General features: G+C 39.0%; 1 protein-coding gene across 17 annotated transcripts in view; it reads right to left on the minus strand.

Annotated features, from left to right (window-relative positions):
* Nucleotides 1-982: 982 nt before the first annotated feature.
* PDE4D (phosphodiesterase 4D) overlaps nucleotides 983-25,704 on the minus strand; it is a 1,379,610-nt gene continuing 1,354,888 nt past the window's right edge. For all 17 annotated transcript variants that reach the window (XM_041765463.1, XM_041765464.1, XM_041765467.1 and 14 more), the window contains 8 exons: nucleotides 24,353-24,525; nucleotides 23,673-23,771; nucleotides 22,660-22,824; nucleotides 21,745-21,844; nucleotides 8,273-8,427; nucleotides 7,282-7,404; nucleotides 6,604-6,786; nucleotides 983-5,876 (listed from right to left, as the gene is read on the minus strand). In XM_041765463.1, coding sequence (XP_041621397.1) covers nucleotides 5,460-5,876; nucleotides 6,604-6,786; nucleotides 7,282-7,404; nucleotides 8,273-8,427; nucleotides 21,745-21,844; nucleotides 22,660-22,824; nucleotides 23,673-23,771; nucleotides 24,353-24,525 — 1,415 coding nt within the window. In that variant the 3' untranslated portion in view covers nucleotides 983-5,459. The remainder of the gene's footprint in view (nucleotides 5,877-6,603; nucleotides 6,787-7,281; nucleotides 7,405-8,272; nucleotides 8,428-21,744; nucleotides 21,845-22,659; nucleotides 22,825-23,672; nucleotides 23,772-24,352; nucleotides 24,526-25,704) is intronic.

Here is a 25,704-nt window from a genome sequence, read left to right on the forward strand (position 1 = left end):
GGATCTTAGCAAGCTCAAAAACAACAACCAGAAATATTTTTATGGAACCAACTTAACAAATTCTCTAAGACCCCAAAATGACTTATCAGATTGAATTACATCCAGTATCAGTTTGGTGGATATATTCAACAAATATTAAACACTTACTGTTCACAAAGCAGGTTTTGGGTGTAAACAGACCCATGGAGCTATGTTCTGGTGGGAGAGACAGACACTGGACAAATATGCAGGTATATATGTCAATCTGTAGTAAGCATTATAAAGGAAATTAAAACAGGGTAAGAGATGAAGAGGAATGGGGGAGGGTGACTTTCCTTCCATTTCCCCAGAGCTCTCAAGCTCATTGGTACATCAGGACTTTCACAAGTGGTTTCTCTTCTGGACCCCCTTCCTCTTCCTATCCACTCTTCCTTCTTGCCGGGGTACCTCTCGCTGTGCCTCAGCGCTCGGCCCCAAATCGTTTTAAGGAAGCCTTCTTTGGCCCTCCAGAAGAGATCAAGTTCGGGTTCCCAGAGGGGCTTCATTCATACTGAGCACTTAAATGTTGACACACGTTTGGAAGTGTTTGATGCCTGTGTCCCTTCCAGGGCATGAGCCCAGGAGAGCAGAAACTGTATCTTGTTCTCTGCTGAAATCTTAGGACCTTGTCATTGGTGGAGTAAGTACTGACCCAACAGAGAACTGTTGAATGTCTGAGTCACTCGGTACACCCAAACGCATCATTAGGCAGAGGAGATCTCTTCACAGCCCTGTTTAGAAAACACCGCTTGATCTTACCGGCCATCTGAAGTGTTTGGGCTTATTTTCCTATAGCAAGGTGAACCTACCTAATTTATTTGGTTTCATTTGATGACGAGTATTGGTACTAAGTTACGTCACTATCCTCCTGTCCTTTCACGTCATCCGTCTCTTGGAAACTTGTGCTCACTGACCTACAATTTGAAATGAATAATCTTTTGTTTGTAAAAGATCGAGTCATAAATAGGCAGAATCAACCCATGCTTTTATTTTCATTGCATATAAAAATTTCATATGAAGGTATTGATGTACAGTACTATCCCCATGGGCTGTAAGAGAGGCTAAGAAACCACTAAAAGAATCATCATTTGTAATGCTTACACACAATTTACCACTCTGAAAACGTATCCTAAGAAATAAAATTAAAAACAACTAAAATCAGGATGTTTTTCATAATTATAGTGTCCCCTTTGTACTGTTTAAAACAAAAGTAATCAAATTCCTTTGGGCCAGGGCTGCTAAAATCTACAGTTTGTGTCAAAAAAAATAGAATAAAATAACAGGAGGCTCATTTTTCCTAGAAAAAGGATCTCTCGAGAAGTCAAGTGCTCTGAGGGCTGGGCAAGAGTGGGAGGCAGTTTCCATACCACCCACTGGGAACTTTTCATAGCTTTTGGGAGTTGGCCATCATGCCAAGGTTAATTTTTAAAATTCTAAAGCCATAGTAGTTTTGCGGAAACAGATCCTAGCAAATGATCAATCACTTCTGCATGAATTGGCATCATACAAAAAATGTGTTTTATCTATTGATTTACATACATTATGGAGATTTGGTTGATCTTAGTTGAAAAATTCCAAGGTTAAAAAAATGACCTTTTCCTATTACATATTCTCTTAACCTGACAGAAAGCTGATGAGTAAATGACTAACGAACATGTGTGACCAGTGGCTCTAGTTTCAAATCAAGTTCATTTGCCTATGCGCTTAAGAGGCCAAAAAGACTTTGTTATCACTGGACAATATATTTTCCCAAGTAGTGTTTGAAAGTAAAAACAAAACAAAACAAAAAACCATCAGATGTAACTAACTGAAGTAGCTCCTGATCAATGGATGGAGAAAAAAGTCAAACGTGCAGTGCTGCTTCAAGGCAAGAAGTGCTTAAAAGCTTGTATCTCAGAAGGGTCTCAAAATCTTCTAGCTATGGTTAGAAATCCAATTGGTTCAAAGCTTGGATGTAAAATGCCCAGCCCTAGTCCCCCCATTACCTTACTTTCATATGCAGCAAAACAGAAGAAAATATTGGTTAAAGTTAAGGCACAGCCCTGGGACCAAAGACCTGCAGCTATGTTTTTTAAATTTATATATCTTTATGTACTTTATAGTTTTCTTGAATCTTCCATAAACAAGCTCTAAGGTGACAAGACTATATTACAGGAGAAAAGAAAATGTACAAGGAGTATGTATACACACCATTCATTCTCTCACCAAGAGTTTCCAAATATATCAACACCATCCCATCACGGGATGATGTTTTAATAAGAACTGATAATTTACAATTAACATTACAGTATGTACATTACAATAAATACATGGTTGTAAACAGACAAACAAGACTGTATTACAGGTAAGGTCATTTGGTGAGAAAAAAATGCATGGCACAAAAAATAAATAATGCATTCAAAAATTATCATAAAGCTTTCTATAAAATCCATTTCATTCAAGTTTTTTTTCCTTGTCTGCAATTTGTTCTATCTACATTATTTTCTTGTGAATTTTAAGTGACGTTAAGAGAAAATAAAACAGCATTATTGTGTTTAGTAACTTGCAAGCTGAAATGTTCTGGTTTTATGCAAACTTGGACATTTTTTTTCCCCATACAGTACCCAGATATTGCATTTTCTTATGGCATTTTTAGGAAATGTAAAGCCACTTGTACAAGGATGTTCTTTTTAAAGCCATGTATAATTCTGAAGCACACTTTGGCGAGAGAGAAGGAAAGAGAAAGAAGGGAGAGGATAAGCAGATTGTACAGTGCATTAGTCCCTGTCTCCTGGATATTATGTATGCCTTTTCTACAATTTGATTGTCCGTCGGTGAGTATCTTCACAACATGTGACCATTATAAACCAACAAATTGAAAAAAACAAACAAACCCAAAAACACCTCTCTGTTTTTCAATGCAGTTACAGATCCTTTCGGATCTGGATTTGTGATATATTGCTATTTTAATTTTTCTTCTATTATTAAGACTTTAGGCACTCTGTGGGGGGTAATACCAAGCATTAGTGAGAGGAGGGAATGACAGTATTTTGGATAAAGGAATAAACTCTAGATTGTTTGCCTTTTCTTCTAGACCTCCATCGAGGACAAACAAAATTAAAACAAATGAGTTTCCAAGTGTTCTTGTGAAACCACTTGGCTAAACATAGGGCTTTATTTGAAAGACTACTGATCTTTTATTCAGGGAGGAGTGTGGAAATCTGATAATTAGTTTATTCTTGTTCGGCTTTAAGAACAGACCCGAGCTACATAATTTTTCTATCAAAGGTTCCCCTGTGTATCTCGGGGTACTAGAATAGGGATGATCCTCAGCTTTGGGTCATTTCCCTGACTGATGACTTAGTTATTCGCCCCCAGTACGCATCTTGAGAAATCCCAAACATAAATGTTTTTCAGGGTTACAACTTTTCTTGACTTTTTATTTTCCATTTGGTCAGATATCTTTTTTTGGCCTCGATTTCAATTCTTGGATATCAATGTGAAAAATGAGAACTTCATAGAGAGAAGGTAAGTGCTTTATTAAGAGCTGAAATGGGAAGAGAGTACAAACTAAGTACCCCAGGATGCCAACTGGAGGTAAATACTGGGGAGCTATGTCAAAAATTATAACACAGTTCTTAAATGCAGCCAAGAATTATCTCTGTTACTTGGGTAGAATCTTCTTACCCAACCTAGTATTTCTGGGTGGCCTTATATTATTACCCGACTTCTGGTGCCATCGGCATCAGCTTCTTTCCCTCTGTGCATTTCAAGTTCTCCTCTACAAGACATACTCATGGACCAATAATAATTGAGAAAGCAGTTTCTACACTACGTGGCTGTCCATTAAGGAAGAGTAGTTGCTACACTTAAAATCTCTTCTCAATAATATTCCTCATGTAGTTCCTAATCCCATGGTGAAATCATGGAAACAAAAAAGTATTAGTTGTAGTGGTGTTCGTTAATATATTCTGCTAATATTGTTAAAATTCACCTAGCTAGCTGTTAACTTTTCTCTGTAAATCAGAGAGTAAAAGTTAGTCATATATATGGTCTCGTGGTTGAAATGAATGGTGACTCTAGCCTGACTACCTGCTTCTTTGCATCAGTCAGAATGGTGGTGATATATTTGATAAGACCCCATCTAGTGAACATGGACAGAGGTTCAAACACACACTAAAGAATAAAGCAGCACAAGGGGAAAAGGCTTTTCTTACTACAATTGACTGTGAAAACAATAAAAATGAGCATAAAATGTGTGGGTTATTACAAAAACATGCACTTGTGAAATGAGGGTCTACTGACACAGCAAAAAGTTATCAGAAGACACTAAGTAGGAAAATATCTAAAAAAGACTGACCATTTTAGCTACTGGGTATTTATATATCTCTTACTTGCTTCAGACAACACCAACTGATGATCGTTTATGAGGCTTAAGACACATTAGACAGGATGCACATCAAAGTATTACAGAACAAATATTCACTCTGTACATCGTGAAAAAAAATGTCAGTGAGAGCAACTCTGCTTATCTGAAAAGATTGAAATGAAAGTAAATGAAGACCTACAAAAAAGGGTTTCCTGCAACATAAAGTTGGGTTTTGTTTTAAAATATGGAAGTCATTGGTATATAAAACCATGAATCACTACAAATTAGTTAATTGCTATGAACTATAAGGTGCAAGTAAAATTCATAAATCAGATTTATCCAGTGTAGCACAGATTTGTACTGAAAACTTGCAAGTTACTCCTTAGAAAAAAATAACCAGTGGCAGATGAAGTTTTGAACATAGTTTTTTTAAATATAATACCTCAATACATTTAATAATAAAAGTAAGCTCTACAAAAAATCTGTTTTACATATCATACAAAATGTAGAGGTCAGTGCAGCTCACTGGACCGCACTGTTCAGTCACGTATCAGGAAGACTTGAAATTAGAAAATTATGCAGTTGCTGTGGCTCATCTTATCTTCCTCCTGGTAACAGATCTGTGCTGTGTCCTGTTCCTGACACATTCGTTGCTTCATCTGTGAGTTCGCTCTGTCTGTGTAATGCTTTCTTTCTGCTGAAAATATTGCAAACAAATTAAAAGTAAAGAAACCCCAAAGCATATCAATGTTTGGGCTGCCCGATGAGCCACACTCCCTTGAAAACATTTTGGAGTTGATTTTTCTCTGTTTTGTCAGCTCTTTACCAAGCTGAAATCTTGTTAAAATGCTGTTCGTGAAGATGTTCCCCTTGCTCTGATGACATGGAGGTGAAAAAACTGGTTACAATATTCCTGAGCGCCAGACTGAGTAGTCAAGGTCAGTTTTGTTCAACAAACATCCTGGCAGATGACAGTGAGGTGTGACCATGGTTGTGGCATGTGACATGCACTTTGGAAACAATTTTTCTACTTAAATTAAAAAAAAAAAGAAAAGAAAAAAATTAAAAAGAAAAGGTGCCCTTCTTTGCACCGTTACGTGTCAGGAGAATGGTCTTCTATTACGCAGGCTTCGGGCTGGCTGTCTTCTTCTTCCCCTACTGTCTCCTCTTCCACTTGCTCATCAAGGGGGATCTCGGTAGACTCCGAGTCTTGAGTACAGAGGGTCTTGGAGTCACTGCAGCTAGTGTCTTCTTCAACCTGACTTCCACTGTCCTTTTCGGTGTCGGATTCGCCGTCCTCCTCTAAAGTTAGCTCAAATTGGAACTTCTCGGTTTGACCCTGCCTGCCTTCCTCCTGCTCATCTGGTGCCGGCGAGGGGCTCTGAGGAATTGTGCTCTGGTACCATTCACGATTGTCCTCCAAAGTGTCCAGAATGTCCTGGGCGTCAGGATGCACAAGGTCCGCCCACGTCTCCCAGAGAGGATGAACAATATAGTCTATGAAGCCCACCTGGTTTAAACAAAACAAAACAATTCCAATTTGAGTGTAAGACTTGGGACTGAGAAACAATGAAAGGTGAACTAGATCCTGCAAACGTACTTGATGATGACTTGATGATGACAATTTATATCCATAAATATATATAATTTACATTAAAATACAAAATACAGAACATAGCCCACAAACACTGAGCAGAAGACTTCTAGCCTGAGTTTGGTATAATAGCCACTATTTGAGGCAACAGACCATATAAAAGTGTTGTCACTAGCTGGTGAAAATTAGCAAGTGCTCTTAGTTCAAGAGTATGTTTATGATGTAAAAAATATCTCTTTGTTTACACAGTTGGGCTTGGGCATTCGACCTGGATTTTATTTTAGAATGGCCAATTTATAAGTGAATCCAGGTAACTGAAATCAGAACCAGGTACTCCATGCCTTCATATCACTGAATTCACTTATGAGTTCAGATGGCCCAACTTCTCTCTGGATGTATATACTATAGGAATATAGATGTAATGGATGAATATAGTGTCATGAGAAATGAATATATGACCATATGAATAAAAATCAGAAGAATGACAGTTTCTTGGCTCATAAACACGAATGCGAAATTGAGCCTCTCAAAAACAAAGTCATTTGAAAGACCCAGTGAAATACTGCATGATGTGTATATGAAGTGACCAAATGTTCAGGGTGGAGTCTTGTTCGCTCTGCAAACTTTATGCTTAATGCGTCACCTGTGATTTTTCCACAGATGCATTGTGCTTGTCACACATAGGACTTATCTCCATGCCCCGCTCCCTCTCTCGGTCTCCTTGGCGGAAGAACTCCTCCATTATGCGGTCAGTCCACTGGCGATACAGCTGGAGAGGCTTTGTGGGGTTGCTCAGGTCTGCACAGTGCACCATATTCTGAAGGACCTATTAAAATAGACCAATGCTTTATTCAGCTGCTTCTTCTTGCTCGTTTTTTTTGTTTTGTTTTGTTTTTTTACTAGAAATTCACAGTGGGTGACTGTGACACTTAAAAATACATGTAGTGTAAGATTCCTTCCCAACAGCTCAACTATGATGTGTCTGTGTATGGTTCACACTTGTATTAATAGCCCCAGATAATGTCACTTCCACTGTACCTACATATCATGAGAAACTGTTTATGTGTGCCCATGGCTGATTAAATTCAAGCTGCTTAAGTATTGGCTTTGTGAGACATTGAGGGTTTTTTTTTAAATGCATATGCAAATGAAAAGACAAAGAGATTTTTACTTGGTTAATTCTCACGACTAAGAATTTGGTTAAAAAATTCTGCTTATAATTACTAACATTATAAGCTGGAAGAAAGGAAACAAATCTTATCAAAGTTATACACAGACATATGTGTACACAAACACAGAACAAATTCAAATGATGCTTTACCTGAATCCTATCAGAATAATTATCCAGAAGAAGAACTCCAGAACTTGTCACTTTCTTAGTTTCAACCATAGTCTTCAAATCAGCCAGTAGATTCATGTGTTTTGACATGTCTGTCGCAAGAACCTTAAAAGAGTATTTCCGTAAATAACAAAGTCCAGGAGAAAGTCAGAATTTGCACATGAAAATGTTAACCCCAAACGTGAAAGAAATGGACGAACACTAAGGCATCTGACAGTAGTGAATGGAATTCTGTACTGCTCCTTCAGGACGTCTCCTCTGCTTTGCTGTAGATTTTCTTGAAGCACAGAGAAACATGTGCAATATACAGAAGGTCAGCAACCAGCAAACACTTGAAAAACGGGGACGATATCCCCACAGATAAGAAATCAGGCACATGTTCTGAAGTTTTTTTCCAGTCCTTAGACTAGAAAGTGGTACCTGGATTATGACCAAGTAATTCAACATTGCTCACAGAATACTTGAGAAACAGAATATTCTGGTTAATTTTCTGATCCAAGACAGATAATTTCTGCCTTTGTATGTACAAAGCTTAACAGTAAGTTTTTGATAACCAGAGGTTTGACTGTATTTTGTAACCACTGAAAATAATATGCATAAAGGAAAGTCATGGGTGTTTGTTAACAGCACTGTCTATTGACATAAACTTATTTTCCATTTTTGCTAGTGGAAAAAAATCCATTTGAACTAACTGCTTCTGTTAGTATTTCTCCCTGCCTGCCACCAGCCTGGAGAAATTCAGGTAATAAAACTAGAATGATGGTGGCAGGCTGTCACTATTCTTAACTCCAAACTGCTAGAAGGAGACAACCTATTACAGAACCTCACTGCCAGCAGCATGGGCGGCATCTTGAATGGAAGGGGCAACAAGTTCTGAAACATGAAGTTCTCTTTCTGATACTCATCTCATTCTTACTCTTTAAAAAAACCACTTGTATCACAACTCTCTTTCTTGCTTTTATCAGCTACTTACGATGTCAATGACCATCTTCCTTAATGATTGTCTTTGCTTTTTGGTCAAATTCTGGAAAATATCACAGTTTTCTTCCTGAAGCAACTTAAAGCCCACGGCCAAATGATGGTTTTCCAAGACAGAAGAATCATTGTACATCAAGGCAAGTTCAGAGTCTTGAAAGAAAGGAGACAGAAGATAAGCAAAGCCATTTTTTCCCCTGAGTTTATGTCATTCTTCATATTCTGAGATACCTTGTTTTTTTTTTTTTTTTTTTTTTTATTTTTTTTAACTTTTATTGGTGTTTAATTTACCAACATACAGAAAAACACCCAGTGCTCATCCCGTCAAGTGTCCACCTCAGTGCCCGTCACCCATTCCCCTCCAACACCCGCCCTCCTCCCCTTCCACCACCCCTAGTTCGTTTCCCCGAGTTAGGAGTCTTTATGTTCTGTCTCCCTTCCTGATATTTCCCAACATTTCTTTTCCCTTCCTTTATATTCCCTTTCACTATTATTCATATTCCCCAAATGAATGAGAACATACACTGTTTGTCCTTCTCCGATTGACTTATTTCACTCAGCATAATACCCTCCAGTTCCATCCACGTTGAAGCAAATGGTGGGTATTTGTCGTTTCTAATTGCTGAGTAATATCCCATTGTATACATAAACCACATCTTCTTTATCCATTCATCTTTCGATGGACACCGAGGCTCCTTCCACAGTTTGGCTATTGTGGCCATTGCTGATAGAAACATCGGGGTGCAGGTGTCCCGACGTTTCATTGCATCTGAATCTTTGGGGTAAATCCCCAACAGTGCAATTGCTGGGTCGTAGGGCAGGTCTATTTTTAACTCTTTGAGGAACCTCCACACAGTTTTCCAGAGTGGCTGCACCAGTTCACATTCCCACCAACAGTGTAAGAGGGTTCCCTTTTCTCCGCATCCTCTCCAACATTTGTTGTTTCCTGCCTTGTTAATTTTCCCCATTCTCACTGGTGTGAGGTGGTATCTCATTGTGGTTTTGATTTGTATTTCCCTGATGGCAAGTGATGCAGAGCATTTTCTCATGTGCATGTTGGCCATGTCCATGTCTTCCTCTGTGAGGTTTCTCTTCATGTCTTTTGCCCATTTCATGATTGGATTGTTTGTTTCTTTGGTGTTGAGTTTAATAAGTTCTTTATAGATTTTGGAAACTAGCCCTTTATCTGATATGTCATTTACAAATATCTTCTCCCATTCTGTAGGTTGTCTTTTAGTTTTGTTGACTGTATCCTTTGCTGTGCAAAAGCTTCTTATCTTGATGAAGTCCCAATAGTTCATTTTTGCTTTTGTTTCTTTTGCCTTCGTGGATGTATCTTGCAAGAAGTTACTGTGGCCAAGTTCAAAAAGGGTGTTGCCTGTGTTCTCCTCTAGGATTTTGATGGAATCTTGTCTCACATTTAGATCTCTCATCCATTTTGAGTTTATCTTTGTGTATGGTGAAAGAGAGTGGTCCAGTTTCATTCTTCTGCATGTGGATGTCCAATTTTCCCAGCACCATTTATTGAAGAGACTGTCTTTCTTCCAATGGATAGTCTTTCCTCCTTTATCGAATATTAGATGGCCGTACATTTCAGGGTCCACTTCTGGGTTCTCTATTCTGTTCCATTGATCTATGTGTCTGTTTTTGTGCCAGTACCACACTGTCTTGATGACCACAGCTTTGTAATACAACCTGAAATCTGGCATTGTGATGCCCCCAGCTAAGGTTTTCTTTTTTAAAATTCCCCTGGCTATTCGGGGTCTTTTCTGATTCCACACAAATCTTAAAATAATTTGTTCTAACTCTCTGAAGAAAGTCCATGGTATTTTGATAGGGATTGCATTAAACGTATAAATTGCCCTGGGTAACATTGACATTTTTACAATATTAATTCTGCCAATCCATGAGCATGGAATATTTTTCCATCTCTTTGTGTCTTCCTCAATTTCTTTCAGAAGTGTTCTATAGTTTTTAGGGTATAGATCTTTTACCTCTTTGGTTAGGTTTATTCCTAGGTATCTTATGCTTTTGGGTGCAATTGTAAATGGGATTGACTCCTTAATTTCTCTTTCTTCAGTCTCATTGTTAGTGTATAGAAATGCCATTGATTTCTGGGCATTGATTTTGTATCCTGCCACGCTACCAAATTGCTGTATGAGTTCTAGCAATCTGGGGGTGGAGGCTTTTGGGTTTTCTATGTAGAGTATCATGTCATCGGCGAAGAGGGAGAGTTTGACTTCTTCTTTGCCAATTTGAATGCCTTTAATGTCTTTTTGTTGTCTGATTGCTGAGGCGAGGACTTCCAGAACTATGTTGAACAGCAGTGGTGAGAGTGGACATCCCTGTCTTGTTCCTGATCTTAGGGGAAAGGCTCCCAGTGCTTCCCCATTGAGAATGATATTTGCTGTGGGCTTTTCGTAGATGGCTTTTAAGATGTCGAGGAAAGTTCCCTCTATCCCAACACTCTGAAGGGTTTTGATCAGGAATGGATGCTGTATTTTGTCAAATGCTTTCTCTGCATCTAATGAGAGTATCATATGGTTCTTGGTTTTTCTCTTGCTGATATGATGAATCACATTGATGGTTTTACGAGTGTTGAACCAGCCTTGTGTCCCAGGGATAAATCCTACTTGGTCATGGTGAATAATTTTCTTAATGTGTTGTTGGATCCTATTGGCTAGTATCTTGTTGAGAATTTTTGCATCCATGTTCATCAGGGATATTGGTCTGTAATTCTCCTTTTTGGTGGGGTCTTTGTTTCGGAATTAAGGTGATGCTGGCCTCATAGAACGAATTTGGAAGTACTCCATCTCTTTCTATCTTTCCAAACAGCTTTAGTAGAATAGGTATGATTTCTTCTTTAAACGTTTGATAGAATTCCCCTGGGAAGCCATCTGGCCCTGGACTCTTGTGTCTTGGGAGGTTTTTGATGACTGCTTCAATTTCCTCCCTGGTTATTGGCCTGTTCAGGTTTTCTATTTCTTCCTGCTCCAGTTTTGGTAGTTTGTGGCTTTCCAGGAATGCGTCCATTTCTTCTAGATTTCCTAATTTATTGGCGTACAGCTGTTCATAATATGTTTTTAAAATCGTTTGTATTTCCTTGGTGTTGGTAGTGATGTCCCCTTTCTCATTCATGATTTTATTAATTTGAGTCTTCTCTCTCTTCTTTTTAATAAGGTTGGCTAATGGTTTATCTATCTTATTAATTCTTTCAAAGAACCAACTCCTGGTTCTGTTGATCTGTTCCACAGTTCTTTTGGTCTCGATATCATTGAGTTCTGCTCGAATTTTAATTAACTCTCTTCTTCTGCTGGGGGTGGGGTCTATTTGTTGCTTTTTCTCTAGTTCCTTTATGTGTAAGGTGAGCTTTTGAATTTGAGATCTTTCCAGTTTTTGAATGTATGCTTGTATTGCGATGTATTTCCCCCTCAGGACTGCTTTTGCTGCATCCCAAAGATTTTGAACGGTTGTATCTTCATTTTCATTAGTTTCCATGAATCTTTTTAATTCTTCCTTAATTTCCTGGTTGACCTTTTCATCTTTTAGCAGGATGGTCCTTAACCTCCACGTGTTTGTGGTCCTTCCATATTTCTTGTTGTGATTAAGTTCTAATTTCAAGGCATTATGGTCTGAGAATATACAGGGGACTATCCCGATCTTTTGGTATCGGTTCAGACCCGATTTGTGACCCAGTATGTGGTCTATTCTGGAGAAAGTTCCATGTGCACTTGAGAAGAATGTGTATTCAGTTGAGTTTGGATGTAAAGTTCTGTAGATATCTGTGAAATCCATCTGGTCCAGTGTATCATTTAAAGCTCTCGTTTCTTTGGAGATGTTGTGCTTAGAAGACCTATCCAGGGTAGAAAGAGCTAGATTGAAGTCACCAAGTATAAGTGTATTATTATCAAGGTATTTCTTGAGTTTGGTTATTAATTGGTTTAAATATTTGGCAGCTCCCACATTCGGGGCATATATATTGAGGAGTGTTAAGTCCTCTTGTTGGATAGATCCTTTGAGTATGAGATAGTGTCCCTCTTCATCTCTCACTATAGTCTTCGGGGTAAATTTTAATTTATCTGATATAAGGATGGCAACCCCTGCTTTCTTTTGAGGACCATTTGAATGGTAAATGGTTCTCCAACCTTTTATTTTCAGGTTGTAGGTGTCCTTCTGTCTAAAATGAGTCTCTTGTAGACAGCAAATAGATGGGTCCTGCTTTTTTATCCAGTCTGAAACCCTGCGCCTTTTGATGGGGTCATTAAGCCCGTTCACATTCAGAGTTACTATTGATAGATATGAGTTTAGTGTCATCATATCTATTCAGTCCTTGTTTCTGTGGATTGTTCCACTGAACTTCTTCTTAAAGGGGAATTTTAAGAGTCCCCCTTAAAATTTCTTGCAGAGTGGTTTGGAGGTTACATATTCTTTCAGTTCCTGCCTGTCTTGGAAGCTCTTTATCTCTCCTTCCATTTTGAATGAAAGCCTTGCGGGGTAAAGTATTCTTGGTTGCATGTTCTTTTCATTTAGGACCCTGAATATATCCTGCCAGCCCTTTCTGGCCTGCCAGGTCTCTGTGGAGAGGTCTGCTGTTACCCTAATATTCCTCCCCATAAAAGTCAGGGACTTTTTTTCTCTTGCTGCTTTAAGGATCTTCTCCTTATCTTTGGAATTTGCAAGCTTGACTATTAAATGTCGAGGTGTTGAACGGTTTTTGTTGATTTTAGGGGGGGATCTCTCTATTTCCTGGATCTGAATGCCTGTTTCTCTTCCCAGATTCGGAAAGTTTTCAGCTAGGATTTGTTCAAATACATATTCTGGCCCTCTGTCCCTTTCCGCGCCCTCGGGAACCCCAATTAAACGTAGGTTTTTCTTCCTCAGGCTATCATTTATTTCCCTTAATCTATCCTCATGGTCTTTTAATTGCCTGTCTCTTTTTTCCTCAGTTTCCCTCTTTGCCATCAACTTGTCTTCTATGTCACTCACTCGTTCTTCCACCTCGTCAAGCCTCGTCGTTAGGACTTCTAGCTTGGATTGCATCTCATTTAATTGATTTTTAATTTCTGCCTGATTAGATCTAAATTCTGCAGTCATGAAGTCTCTTGAGTCCTTTATGGTTTTTTCTAGAGCCACCAGTAGCTGTAAAATAGTGCTTCTGAATTGGCTTTCTGACATTGAATTGTAATCCATATTTTGTAACTCTGTGGGAGAGTGGGCTGTTTCTGATTCTTTTTTTTGAGGGGTTTTCCTTCTAGTCATTTTGTTCAGTGCAGAGTGGCCAAAAACAAGTTGTATTGGGAAAAGGAGAAAAAGAGAGAGAAGGAAAGAAAAGAGAAAAAGAAAAAAGAGAAAGAAGAAAAAAATAGGGGAAAAAGAGAAGAAAAAGAAAGAAAAAGAAAGAAAGGAGAAAAAAGAAAAAAGTGGGGGTGGGGGAAGCAATCAGAAATCAAGAAGAAAGAGAGAAAAAAAAAAGGCGCGAAACAAAACAAAAAAAAAACCAAAAAACAAAAACAAAAACAAAAAAAAACAAAAAACAAAAAAAACCACGGGGGAGTATCTTCCGATTCTGTGTAGTTTAAGTCCCTTGACTTCCCCTGGAACTGGTCCGTCTCGCTGGTCTTCTGGGGGAGGGGCCTGCTGTGCTGATTCTCAGGTGTTGGCACTTGGGGGAGCTGCTCTGCCCCTGCCTGGTGCAGGGCTCGGTGGGGGTTGTTGACCCCGTGAGGCCCCGGGAGGAAGCCACAGTGGCGGGGGCAGCTCTGGGACCCTGGATCCAGCCCCCGCAGTAGCTCCGGGGCTCTCCTTCTGCAGGGCCTGGGGGCTCCGGGGCGGGGCCGCTGATCTGCTCAGTTCCAGGCAGGAGCGTCCTTGCTGTCCTGGGCCCTCCCGGCCTCTGCCTGTCCCGGGGGAGGCCGGATCCTGGGCTGTGTCCCGGCGCCCTGTGCTCCGGGGCCTGCGCTGTTGGATTCGCGCTCCCGGCGGTGCAGCCCCCTCCGCGGAGCCGCCGCCCGAGCCCCTCCGAGCTGTTCCCGGAGCCGCGCAGCCCCCTCCGCGCGGAGCTTCTTCCTCCGCCCGAGCCGCCGCCGAGCTGTTCCCGGAGCCCCGCAGCCCCCTCCGCGGAGCCGCCGCCCGAACCCCTCCGAGCTGCTCCGGGTCCCGCCGAGCGCTGCAGCCCTTAGGGAGCTCGGCGCACTCTCCGGGGCGCAGTTCCTCTGTTACTGTCCCAGGGAGCCCGAGGGCGTCCCCGCCTTTCTGGGGATCCTGCTCCAATTCCCGGGGAGCCCCTTTCCGCGGGGAAGGTCGGTGCAGCTCCTGCTCCTCCGGGACGGGGCTCTCCTGTCCTGGGGACACTCGCCCCGGCCTCAGCCCGGCTCCTCGCGGGGCCCCTCCCCCTCGGAGGCCTTTTGTGTCTTTATTTCTTTTTCCCCGTCTTCCTACCTTGATAGAAGCGCGAACTCTTCTCACTGGAGCGTTCCAGCTGGTCTCTCTTTAAATCTCAGGCCGAATTCGTAGGTTTTCAGGATGATTGGATGGTTTTCTAGGTAATTTGCTGAGGACAGGTGACCTGGAGACCCTGCTCCTCCGCCATCTTGCCCCGATACCTTGGTTTTAAGAGGAAATGCCCCCTCGACATCTCTGTTCACCTTACCATTACATGACACCACCCAGGAGGGAATACACTAGCTGCTGAATCTTGGGAGTGAATTCTAATGCTGCTGACATGCAACAAGTCATTTCACTTCTGGACCTCAGCTGCCTCTTTCCTAAAGTGGAAGAAGAATTGGGCCAGATGTTCTTGAATGTCCCCTTTATATCTGCCACAGGTAGCTCCACAGGTAGTAGAACATGACATCATTTTTAACATCTGTAACATGTCAACAGCATAAGGTGGACCTCCTTCCCAACATTTTATAGAATATAAGGATGTGATTTAGGATTATACTCAAGAATAGTTTGGAACAAATGAACAAAGTTAGATTTGTTCACGCTGCTCTTGCTCATTTTCTTCCATAGCATAGTTTTGGAAGTTGAAGCTTTACTCATTTTTTCATGTTCTTTCCAAGTATCACGGCAGTCACTATATACAGATATATTGTTCTTCCCACCTGTACACTCATGACTTCAAGTAGGTGTTCACCTGCCTACATAACTCCATGGTGAAGATTCTGCTGCTCCCTATGACTGTCCCAGACCTCTGTATTTTAGGCAGTAAGATCCTGCCTCTTTCCTGCTTCCTGTAAACAGGAGATCCAACTCTATAAGGTAGTCATTAAAAAAAAAAATTGGTGCTTTATTCTTTATCCACTTAGGTCACTATAAAAACCCAAAGCACATGTATTTGACTAATGCATGGGAAATATACATTCATTTTCAAGAAAGTATTATCCAATGCTACTCAATTACTATTTTAAAGGAACTAGGAAGGAGAAGAAAGGTTCAAGTCTTAGTTCTACTGTGAAATCCTGTGAATTTACCAGTACTATAGAAATAGGAATTTACACATCTAAATATTTGCTCTCAAACTACAAGAACAGAGCGGTCTAGAGTACTAAGGAGTAAATACAGGTATTTACAGCCTCTTTGGGGAGGATAAAACAATGGTGTTCATTTATTCATTCAGAAAGTATCTGGTCAAGTCTGACTTTTGGTCTCTGAAGGCTTCTAACTGTGAACATTTATCTATAGATGGTTAAACATACAGAAATAAAAATAACACTACATCTTAGGATCTTAGCATCTGGTATTATTGTTTCTATAGTAGAATCTTATTAAATACATATTGGAAGGAAGGCAAATGTCTTCTCACAGGTCAAAAAATGCCCAGTTAAACTCTAGGGTTTTTGTAAGGCAATAAATATGCATATAGACAGGGGGCCTTAATACATGAACTGACTCAGGCTTACAAAAACACAGACTGGTTTATATACCTCATGAAGAAAGAAGAAAGCAAATAAGGCTGTGGAGCCTGCAGAAAAACAAGGTGAGGAGTTGCTACTTCAAGGAGGAGGGTGATCTGTGGCACGGATACTATAACAGAGTCTCAATTCTTTTTTTTTTTTTTTAAGCTTTTATTCATTCATGAGAGAGACACAGAGAGAGGCAGACATAGGCAGAGGGAGAAGCAGGCTCCCTGCAGGGAACCTGATGCAGGACTCAATCCCAGGACCTAGGGATCACACTCTGAGCCAAAGGCAGACGCTCAACCAGTGAGCCACCCAGGTGCCCCCAAAGAATCTCAATTCTCATCAATGGAAGGATGCCCCTGCACACACAGGGTGGTCTGAGAGCCCTGAGCATGCCTCCCTTGGGAAGCTGTTGGCTCCTGACATTTACTAAGAATCCAGACTGGCCAGAAAGGTGATGAAAAGATTGCTTATGAGTGGGTCTCCCTTGCCTCTCTTAGTTTTGGGGCTGTTAACAGGAAGATGGTGAAGAACACTGATTTTTAAATGAACACATGGTAGCATTTAAGCAATTGAATATCAAGGTAGTCACTGAACTTTCTACTCTTCTTTGGGGCTGAAGGCATGTGGACACAAAACTACGGGAGGTAAGATTCTGCATTTCCGGGAAATTTTTCTCCAAAGATGCTACCGCAGCACTTACTGAGTCCTTGAGGGTTCAGGAATCATCAGAAAGTTGCCTTCATACTCTGTTCTAAGGTACAGTAGCACAGAGGTGGAGAGAGGGTGTGGGGTGACAAAGAGTTTATAGAACATTTCTGTTGAAACCTGTTTGTCTTCAAGGCCCAGTACAAGTCACTGCTTGCATGAAGCCCTTCATGATTACCACAGGCAGAAGTGCTCACTTTTTGCTGCAAAGTCCTTTATACTCTGTACCACTGATTTGGTACTGATCACATTCCACCTGATTTGTCATGGTCTCTGTATATGTCCTTAACAATCTCTTCCAAAGATCTCCCAACCCACTGAGAGACTTAAGACCACCCTATTAAAAAATGAAAAGTTATTCACGTAATGTGCATGGTTGTCTGGTTTCTCCTTGAAATGGGAAAGGGAAGTGGTAGTTGTACTATCTAGTTGCCAAGAACAAAGATTAAAACGGGCTCACTCGCTCAATCCATTAACTCCCTACGCCAATAACCTGCCTTACTTTTCTCCACCAAACTAGTCCCATCTGATACTCATGTGTTACAGTCTATTCTCTTCCAGCATAATGCAAGCTCTTCAGAGCCAGGCCATTATCTTGTTCACCCATATATTCCTAATGCCTAGAACACTGTTTGGCACAGAGTAGGCTCTCAATATTTTTTTGTTGAATAAAATGACAATCTCTGTAGTATTTCTATATAATCACATTTGATAAAAATGAATTTATTCATATTTTGAAAGTGTAAGATTTATGCAGAAAAATAACATTCTATATATAGTCCACAGATGCAGCTATGGAAAGCTTATTTTAAAATGAAACTAGAGAAATCAAGCAGTGTGTATACTGGTAGCTAAATCCAGCTCTACTTTAATATAGTGAAAGGTCTCTGCTCTTGGAAATCAGAGCTGTATGCTTTGAACACATGACCAATGTGAGTAAATCTTTTTCTCTAAAATTTAGGCATCTTTGCTATAAACAAAAATTACTTGGTTTCCAAGTAAAATTTAATACTATATATACTCTGTACTTTTGACAGTGCTTTATTGTTTTGAATAATATTGCTGTGAAGTCAAATGCTCTTTCTTATGATAAATACTCTCCAGCGTGTTATATTCAAAACTTTATGATGCTTTTTTATGGGTTTATTTACATGTACTGTCCTTGAAAAAGACTTACGCAGCTTCCTACCCTGGAATTTCAACTTCTTAAAATCCTGTCCAGGTTCCCCTCCTCCCCCCAAATAACTCACAAAACTTAACCAACTCTGCCCAGTAGAAATTATGTCTCTGTTTTCAAAACCTCCAGCATGCTTACCATGAATAACATAATACCAATCATCTGGCACCTACCTACAAGTGGAACAGGTAATGGAAAGTACTATCACAACTAAGAAGCTAAGCTGTGCCTAGACTGGGAAGTAGCCTGGTGAGCTCCAGAACCCTTCTACCAGAAGGGGCCATGCCCTCTCACTGCACCTCTACAGCCTCCTTAAAATAGGACAGGTGACCTCTCAACTTTGGGTTTGTAAATGTGATTACTGGAAGTCTTTATTTTTTTTATTTATTTATTTATTTATTTTTTTTTTTACTGGAAGTCTTTAGACTTCTCTCTTAAAAGAAACAGATTCAACCTTCGGCTTTGGACAAGTTGGCAAAACCAGCTCCAAGGTAAAAGAGCTGAGAGTGTGTGCTAAACCTAATCACTGAGGCTCAATCCATGAAAAAAAAAACAAACAGAAAACATACCCTAAAAATGTCTATAAAGAAAAGGGGGAGGGGTTGCTGCCAAAAAAACCCCATAATTTTGATATGGTATTTCACAATGCTATTTGTTACTAGTTTACAAGTTCTGAGAGGGACTTCTTTAGAGAATGCTGTTAAGTTAAAACTTCCTTATGTCACTGGTTACTCATTAACCTCTTCGTTGTCCTGAAATAAAATGCTTGCCGGCATGACCCCTAGTCAAAAGCAAACCAAGGCAGTGATTTCTCATAATGACCAGGGGCCCTGATCAACCCTGGGATACTTTCCTGTATCAGGTGAATGATGCTGATTCACTCTCTCAGGAATAACATAGCCTCCTCACACCCCACCCTCGAGAAAACATTAGCAATCCAAAGCTGCTCTGGGAACTGTTAACTTCCCAACCCTTGCTGAGGTCTCAGAGAAAGGAGATCATCATACTATCACTGAACAACAAAAGTACTTCCAGAAGCTGGATGAATTACCCTTCCACCTCAGGCAGGTCATCAGCAAAATGACCTTCAACAGATGCCAGAGGCCACTGTCACTGAATTTATAATTATCCCCTAAATTTGTTCATCATCTATCTCAGAGAGACTCAAACTTTGGAGAGCATCAGATTCATTTGTGGATAGAGGCCTTGCTAGCTTAAATTTCAGACTCCATGGGTACACTAATGCCTGCCATAGTCCAGCTCCAGCCTAAATCCATCTGACCTCAGGGGGTTCACAAGAGAGAATCATAGAGCAGGTTCTCATTTTTCTTAAAAAAAAAAAAAAAACTATGAGAGTACTTGGAAATAGTGACTTATTGTGAGTTATTTTAATCTATCCTCTAATCACAATTGTAATGTTACAATAAGAGAACACACAATACTGTATAGAGAGTAAAATGCAAAGATAACACACCAGTCTCTATTTCTGGTGTTATTTTAAAGAAAAAAAAAACATGCACTTTTTTTTAAGGCAGACATTAAAACAAAATTTTAACATATTTCTTAAAAACTTGTAAAATTAGGAACATAACAAGACATGCATAAGAATCAAAATAATAAATCAGGTCAGGTTTAGGAAAAGTGCATACAGCACACTGTACTATATGACCTCTCTGCTCTTCTCAGGTCCACCCTAAGCCCTGATACTGTAAACTCCTACAGTTGCATCTGATGTATATAAATATTTATGTGTTAATATTTAGTAGTGCCTAGATGACTCTTGAAAACACCCCATTATAGGTTCTCATAAGATAGCTGGAACATTGTGATGTTAGCCTCTGTCCAATCCTGGGTAAATAAGTTCATAAATCAAACTTCTAAAATGTACTTGAGTAATCACACCTCTCAGGAAATCCATGACTTTCCCAACCTCCTACATATAAAATGAGTCACTAAGGTGCATTTTGTTATAGAATAGTCCAGAGGCGACTGAGATATAAAAAATGGGTGTAAATAATATTAGAGATCTAAGTTAAACCTCTCTAAGTGATGCTACATTTAAATTGCCTCTTTAAATCTGGCTATAGCAAAGTACTGAGAATAAAAGGGGAATGAAAAGACACTGCAGGGTTTGACTTCTTTAGTCACTAGAAGGCTGTTATCCACAAATGCATAGCAAAAAAGGGCAGATTTTTAATAGATATAAGAAATTCTTTAGCAGGGTGCCTGGGTGGCTCAGTCAGTTGAGCATCTGCCTTTGGCTTGGGTCATGATCTCAGGGTCCTGGGATCCAGCCCTCCTGAAACGGGCTCTCTGATTGGTGGGGAGTCTGCTTCTCCCTCTCCCTCTGCCCCTCCACTTCTCTCTCTTGCTCTCTCTCAAATAAATAAATAAAATCTAAAAAAAAAATAATTTAACAACTTTGCATTTGTTTTTTTTTGTATGTAAATATTAATTTATAACATTAATCTGCCATGGTGGGAGGAAATTAAATAAGAGTACATTTAAATCATTTACCAATTAACTTCAAGTATCAAAAGAACAGAAATTCTGTAAAATTAAAACCTCTGCAAAGGCATAGCTCAAGCACTGCCTAAACATTCTATGAAGCTGTGTGTCAGAGAATGCTCCAAATTAAACAATCTCTACCACTCCTATTTCCAAATTCAGTAATGTCTTTTTTTAAATAAAGATTTTATTTATTTATTTGAGAGAGAGAGTAGGCAAGCACATGCATAAGTTGAGGGGTGGGTCTGGAATGGGAGTAAGGAGAAGCAGACTCTTCCCTGAGCAAGGAGCCTGAGGCTCCATCCCAAAACCCTGAGATCATGACCTGAGGTCAAAGGCAGATGCTTAACTGACTGAGCCACCCAGGCGCCCAGTGATGACTTCTTATTTGATGAAATGTCATGGGTATTAAAAAATTTTATAGTTAAAAATATTTTTTTTTTTTTTTAAATTTTTTTCTTATTTTATTTATTTATGATAGGCATACAGTGAGAGACAGAGAGAGAGAGAGGCAGAGACACAGGCAGAGGGAGAAGCAGGCTCCATGCACCGGGAGCCCGACGTGGGATTCGATCCCGGGTCTCCAGGATCGCGCCCTGGGCCAAAGGCAGGCGCTAAACCACTGCGCCACCCAGGGATCCCTAGTTAAAAATATTTAAATAAAAGAGAAATCAAAAGAGATAACCAGTCAAAGAGATGTTCCTATTACCCTCAACAGAAGATGCAAAAAGGAAAGAACAGACCTGGGCATGGTGGTATAGGAGGAAAGAGTAATCATAGCCTCTGAAGAAGATTAAATGACAACCTCCCACAAAGTGAGGAAGTTTTAACATTAATTCTGATAACTCTTCCTGTTTTTATTTAAAACTTTAGGGACAATATAACTATCTAAATCTTTCTGCAAACTTTCACTTTTGATTACCCATGTCTACTAACATGTTATTTTTAAAGAAGTACTGGAATACATATTTTTCAAACAACATAATCCTCATGGGATAGAATGATAATTTTCAGAGCTAGGTTATATTAACAAACACTATCAATAAAATGTGCATTTACATGTCCCAAAAGAACATTACGGATCTGGAAACACCCATATTTATAAAGATTCTCAGTCATTCTAAAACTTACAAAGGAAAAAATTTCTTGCAAAAATAAACAAACTTCACTCACTTGTATTGATCAGAAACTGATTTGACACACCAGGATGATCTACATCATGTATTGCACTGGCAAAAATTGCTGCAAGAATCTCCAAATCTGTAAACACAGCCTGTAATATCAGACAATATATATAACATTATTATTCTGTAATAATACAATGAAAGATATATACAAATGCAAAATTACTTCCTAGAATTTGTTGGAAAACAAAATGAAGCTTCAAAATATTTAATAGTTTATTTTACAAGTATCTAAGATGTTTAAGGATGTCCTGAAAATGTACATAAAATTAATGACATGACCAATTATTTTTATTCATTCAAACCAGGGACTCTCAATCTTAGTAGAATTGGTATTTGGGGCCAGATTGTTCTTTGTTGTGGGAGGCTATCCTGTGTACCATAGTATCGGGATCCCTGGCCTGAAGCATGAGATGTCAGAAGAATCTGTCTCCAAGCTGTGACAGATGACAATGTCTGGGGGGGGTGGGGTGTCAAGGCAGGAGGAAAGGGGAGGGAGGAACCACCCCCAGCTGAGAATCACTCATTCAGATGATGAGGTAATAATACAATTTTATAATGAAAACCATCTGAACTATAAAATATATTAGCAAGAGAATCTTTCCCCCAAATGATTAAGGAAATATTAATCAATAATAAATATTAATCAATAAATTGATTAATAAATATTTAATGGAACATCTTAAAATCTAGAATTAATCTGTTTCTTTTTTGAAAAATTCTATGAAAAATATCACAGCACTGTCTATATTTTATATGTAATATCATCCTTTGAACTATAAATGCAAAAGGCAGCGAAACCATTAATTTTCTGCCCTGCAGACACCCTTCAGTATAAAAGTTTAAGAAACGCTTGTGAGTAGCAGCAGGTTAGTGGTCTAAAAGTTTTAGAAGTCAGATTTACCTCCAAGGCAGGTGTAGATAACAGCACATGTGTTGACTGGACCACATCTGCAGCATGAATATTGTTGTGGTAGGCCACATCAGCATGGTAATGGTCTTCCAGGGTCATAAGGTATGTAATTAAAGTGTCTACTGGAATTTTAAATGTTTTTAACAAATCCCGTTCCTATAGGAAAGGAAATCCTTTTAACATTTTGCTTTCACATAAAAAATAGAGTGTGTTAACAGAAAAATCACACCAGTGTCACCTATGGATAACCCAGAAATAGAAATAGCACTCTTGGGAGTGTCTAGCAAGGGAAATGGAACCCTTTGAGAATATCTAGGGACTTTGGGAGACAAAACCAGGATAGGATGGTCCTGGGGCACCACATTGCTTTCCTCAAGATGAACGGTGTCAGGAACGAGCTGCCAACTATAAAAGTGTCTGTGTCTCATAATCGTGAAGGCAGTTTCAGTCCAACACCATTGACTTAGCTAATGGATCACACCATGTGAAACTAAACATTTTCTCTAGGGCTGGAATATGCCATGCCAGTCACAAGGTGTCTACAGCCTCAACTTCTCATTTGTATCCTAAACCTGAGCTGGAGCAAAAGCTCAACAAGAGCAGAAGAAGAGATAGAAGAGAGCAATACAAAAAATAGCAATTAAAGAAATTATATTCTAAGGTTAGTTAGCAAGAGGCTTATTCATTTTTTAGCTAGTACCACTCTACGCAAATCAGAGTCATGTAGATGATTTTTAAATTCTTTTTTTAATGGATTGCTTCAATTATCTCACAGGACTTCTTCTTAAATGGGAAAAAATAACAAAATTGGTTTAACTGTATTTGACCCACAATCCAACCTTTGTTATCATCTATCTGTCCCTTGGTAAAGGGGAAAATAAGAAAAAAGTATCAAAATAAGCAAAAGAGGATGAATAGTAAAGAAGATAAAATACAAATACATTTCATAGACGAGACATTACATCATCATATAAAGGAAAGGTGATAGAACTTTACCACATTACCTGAAAAATAGTATGCATGATAACAGTCAAAGGCCGGTTACCAGACAGCTCTGCTATTCTGAAAACATGAAGACCCCATTTGTTCACATCTTCTAGTTCCTAGGGTTAGAGAAAGATTGAAAGAATTAGGAGGCAGAAGTAGAATATAACCAGTGAACACAGTTATTTAAACATTACTGACTTTAATAGAGTGTTAGGTTTAAAAAAAAGATTCAAGTGTAATGGATGTACCCTGTAAATACAGGCAAACTTTTAGGTAAACTCAATTAAATGCACTGAAAACTGAATAGTATCGCTTGACCTCATGCCTTTGACAATACGACATACTTAAATACTTGACTATCAATCTCAAAGCATTTCTTCAATAGATAAAATCTATTTACAAAACCTTAACTATTCTCCGAAAACCCAAAAGATAGAAGACTTCTAACTCTTTAAGGTCAATCAAATGGAGCTACAAAAAAAGTAATGAACACATACACAAACTGTCTAAATTCACATATTAATAAAACCAAAATAATTTGTAAAGAGCTTTATAAAGTACTTTGCTACCTTGTAAAAAAAAAAAAACAAAAAGACCCCACAAATTGAACTAGTCCTTCTACTTAAAAGAGAAAGAATCAAAACTCATTAAAAAGCTTCCCAATATATTATGATCATGATCCTTAAAATCATCTTACCTTGGCAAGGACATCCTCTTGTTCAGTTTTAACCCCAAACCTCGGGATGCTTGAATTCGTCAAACTGGAGCTATGCATCAACTTCTTGACCCCACTGATCTGAGACATTGGCCTTTTCTTTTTCTCCTTTTCCTTCTGAGTTGGAGAAGGAATTTCCACTTCATGTTGCTTATCTGAAGAAATATAGAAAAGTTTCTACATTTACTGTGAAGTCTACCTGAGTTGTTACTTTTAAATCATAACGTCGACAACCAGATAGGTTTTAATCAATCACTATATGCTCCAGAAAATATTTCCAAGTAACACTTCTTCTAGAAAAGTGTTTACAATTTGATGTGGGCTTATTATGATACCTTCCAACACAAAATTGAGCAAATAAATCCCACTGCAAAATAATTAACATCAAATGTATCAGGGGTTACTACTTGGATGGAATGTCTTAATAATTTTTTTTGGAAGACTTATGATAGATTCAGAAAAAGCAAAACATATTGGCTATTTCCACTGTTCATCAACTGTCTCTGTTTGAAATTCATTTGGTGGCTTAGAAACTGCTCTTGCCAACTAAGGATCCCAGTTCTTAAACCTATTTTCAAAAAGGAAGGAACTTCATATACAAGTATCATAAAAATAGCACTGGGTGAACCTAATGGCTTACTGAAGTGGGTCATAATGTAAGAATACAAACAATACATTTGAATGACTTACATTGTTTCTACAATTTTGTATTTTCCATACACTATAGTGAGATAATGGTTATGATATAACAAGGGGAGCACATGAAATCTCCAGTATCATCTGTTAAGTAACTGTCAGATTCAATTGTTGTTTTCAAATAAAAGACATAAGACACCTCAGTATATTCATCAACTGTTTCAAGGCAGTGAATTCCTAACTCATCCATGCACAAGCATGTGTTCAATAAATGTCTCTTTAGTGAAAGTACTAGTTACATATTAGAGCAATATTGTTTTGAAAGTAAATTCAAACCAAGGATACATTCACATTATTGACTTTCACTAAATGAATGTTCATTCTGTGGATAGGGAGTGGGTGGTATCCCAGTACACTACACTGTCAACTATTAACACTAGCACGCTTTTCTTTAGTGGTTGTATTATATCTGCCTCAGTCTACCAGGCGTGGTGTTCATCAGACTATAACTCATTGATGGCAGGGACCATTTGTAATTTACCATTACAAAATGCCCAGCAAAGTCTGGAATTTAACTAGAATTTGTTAAATGAATGCATAGATCTAAAACATTTTATGGTTTAGTGCTTTGGAAAAACTGGCAACCTACAACTTTAATCCAGGGAATCCCTAACACCCTGAATAAAGCTAAAAGATAA

This window comes from Vulpes lagopus, chromosome 8 (assembly GCF_018345385.1).
Source record: "Vulpes lagopus strain Blue_001 chromosome 8, ASM1834538v1, whole genome shotgun sequence".
Lineage (NCBI taxonomy): Eukaryota > Metazoa > Chordata > Mammalia > Carnivora > Canidae > Vulpes > Vulpes lagopus.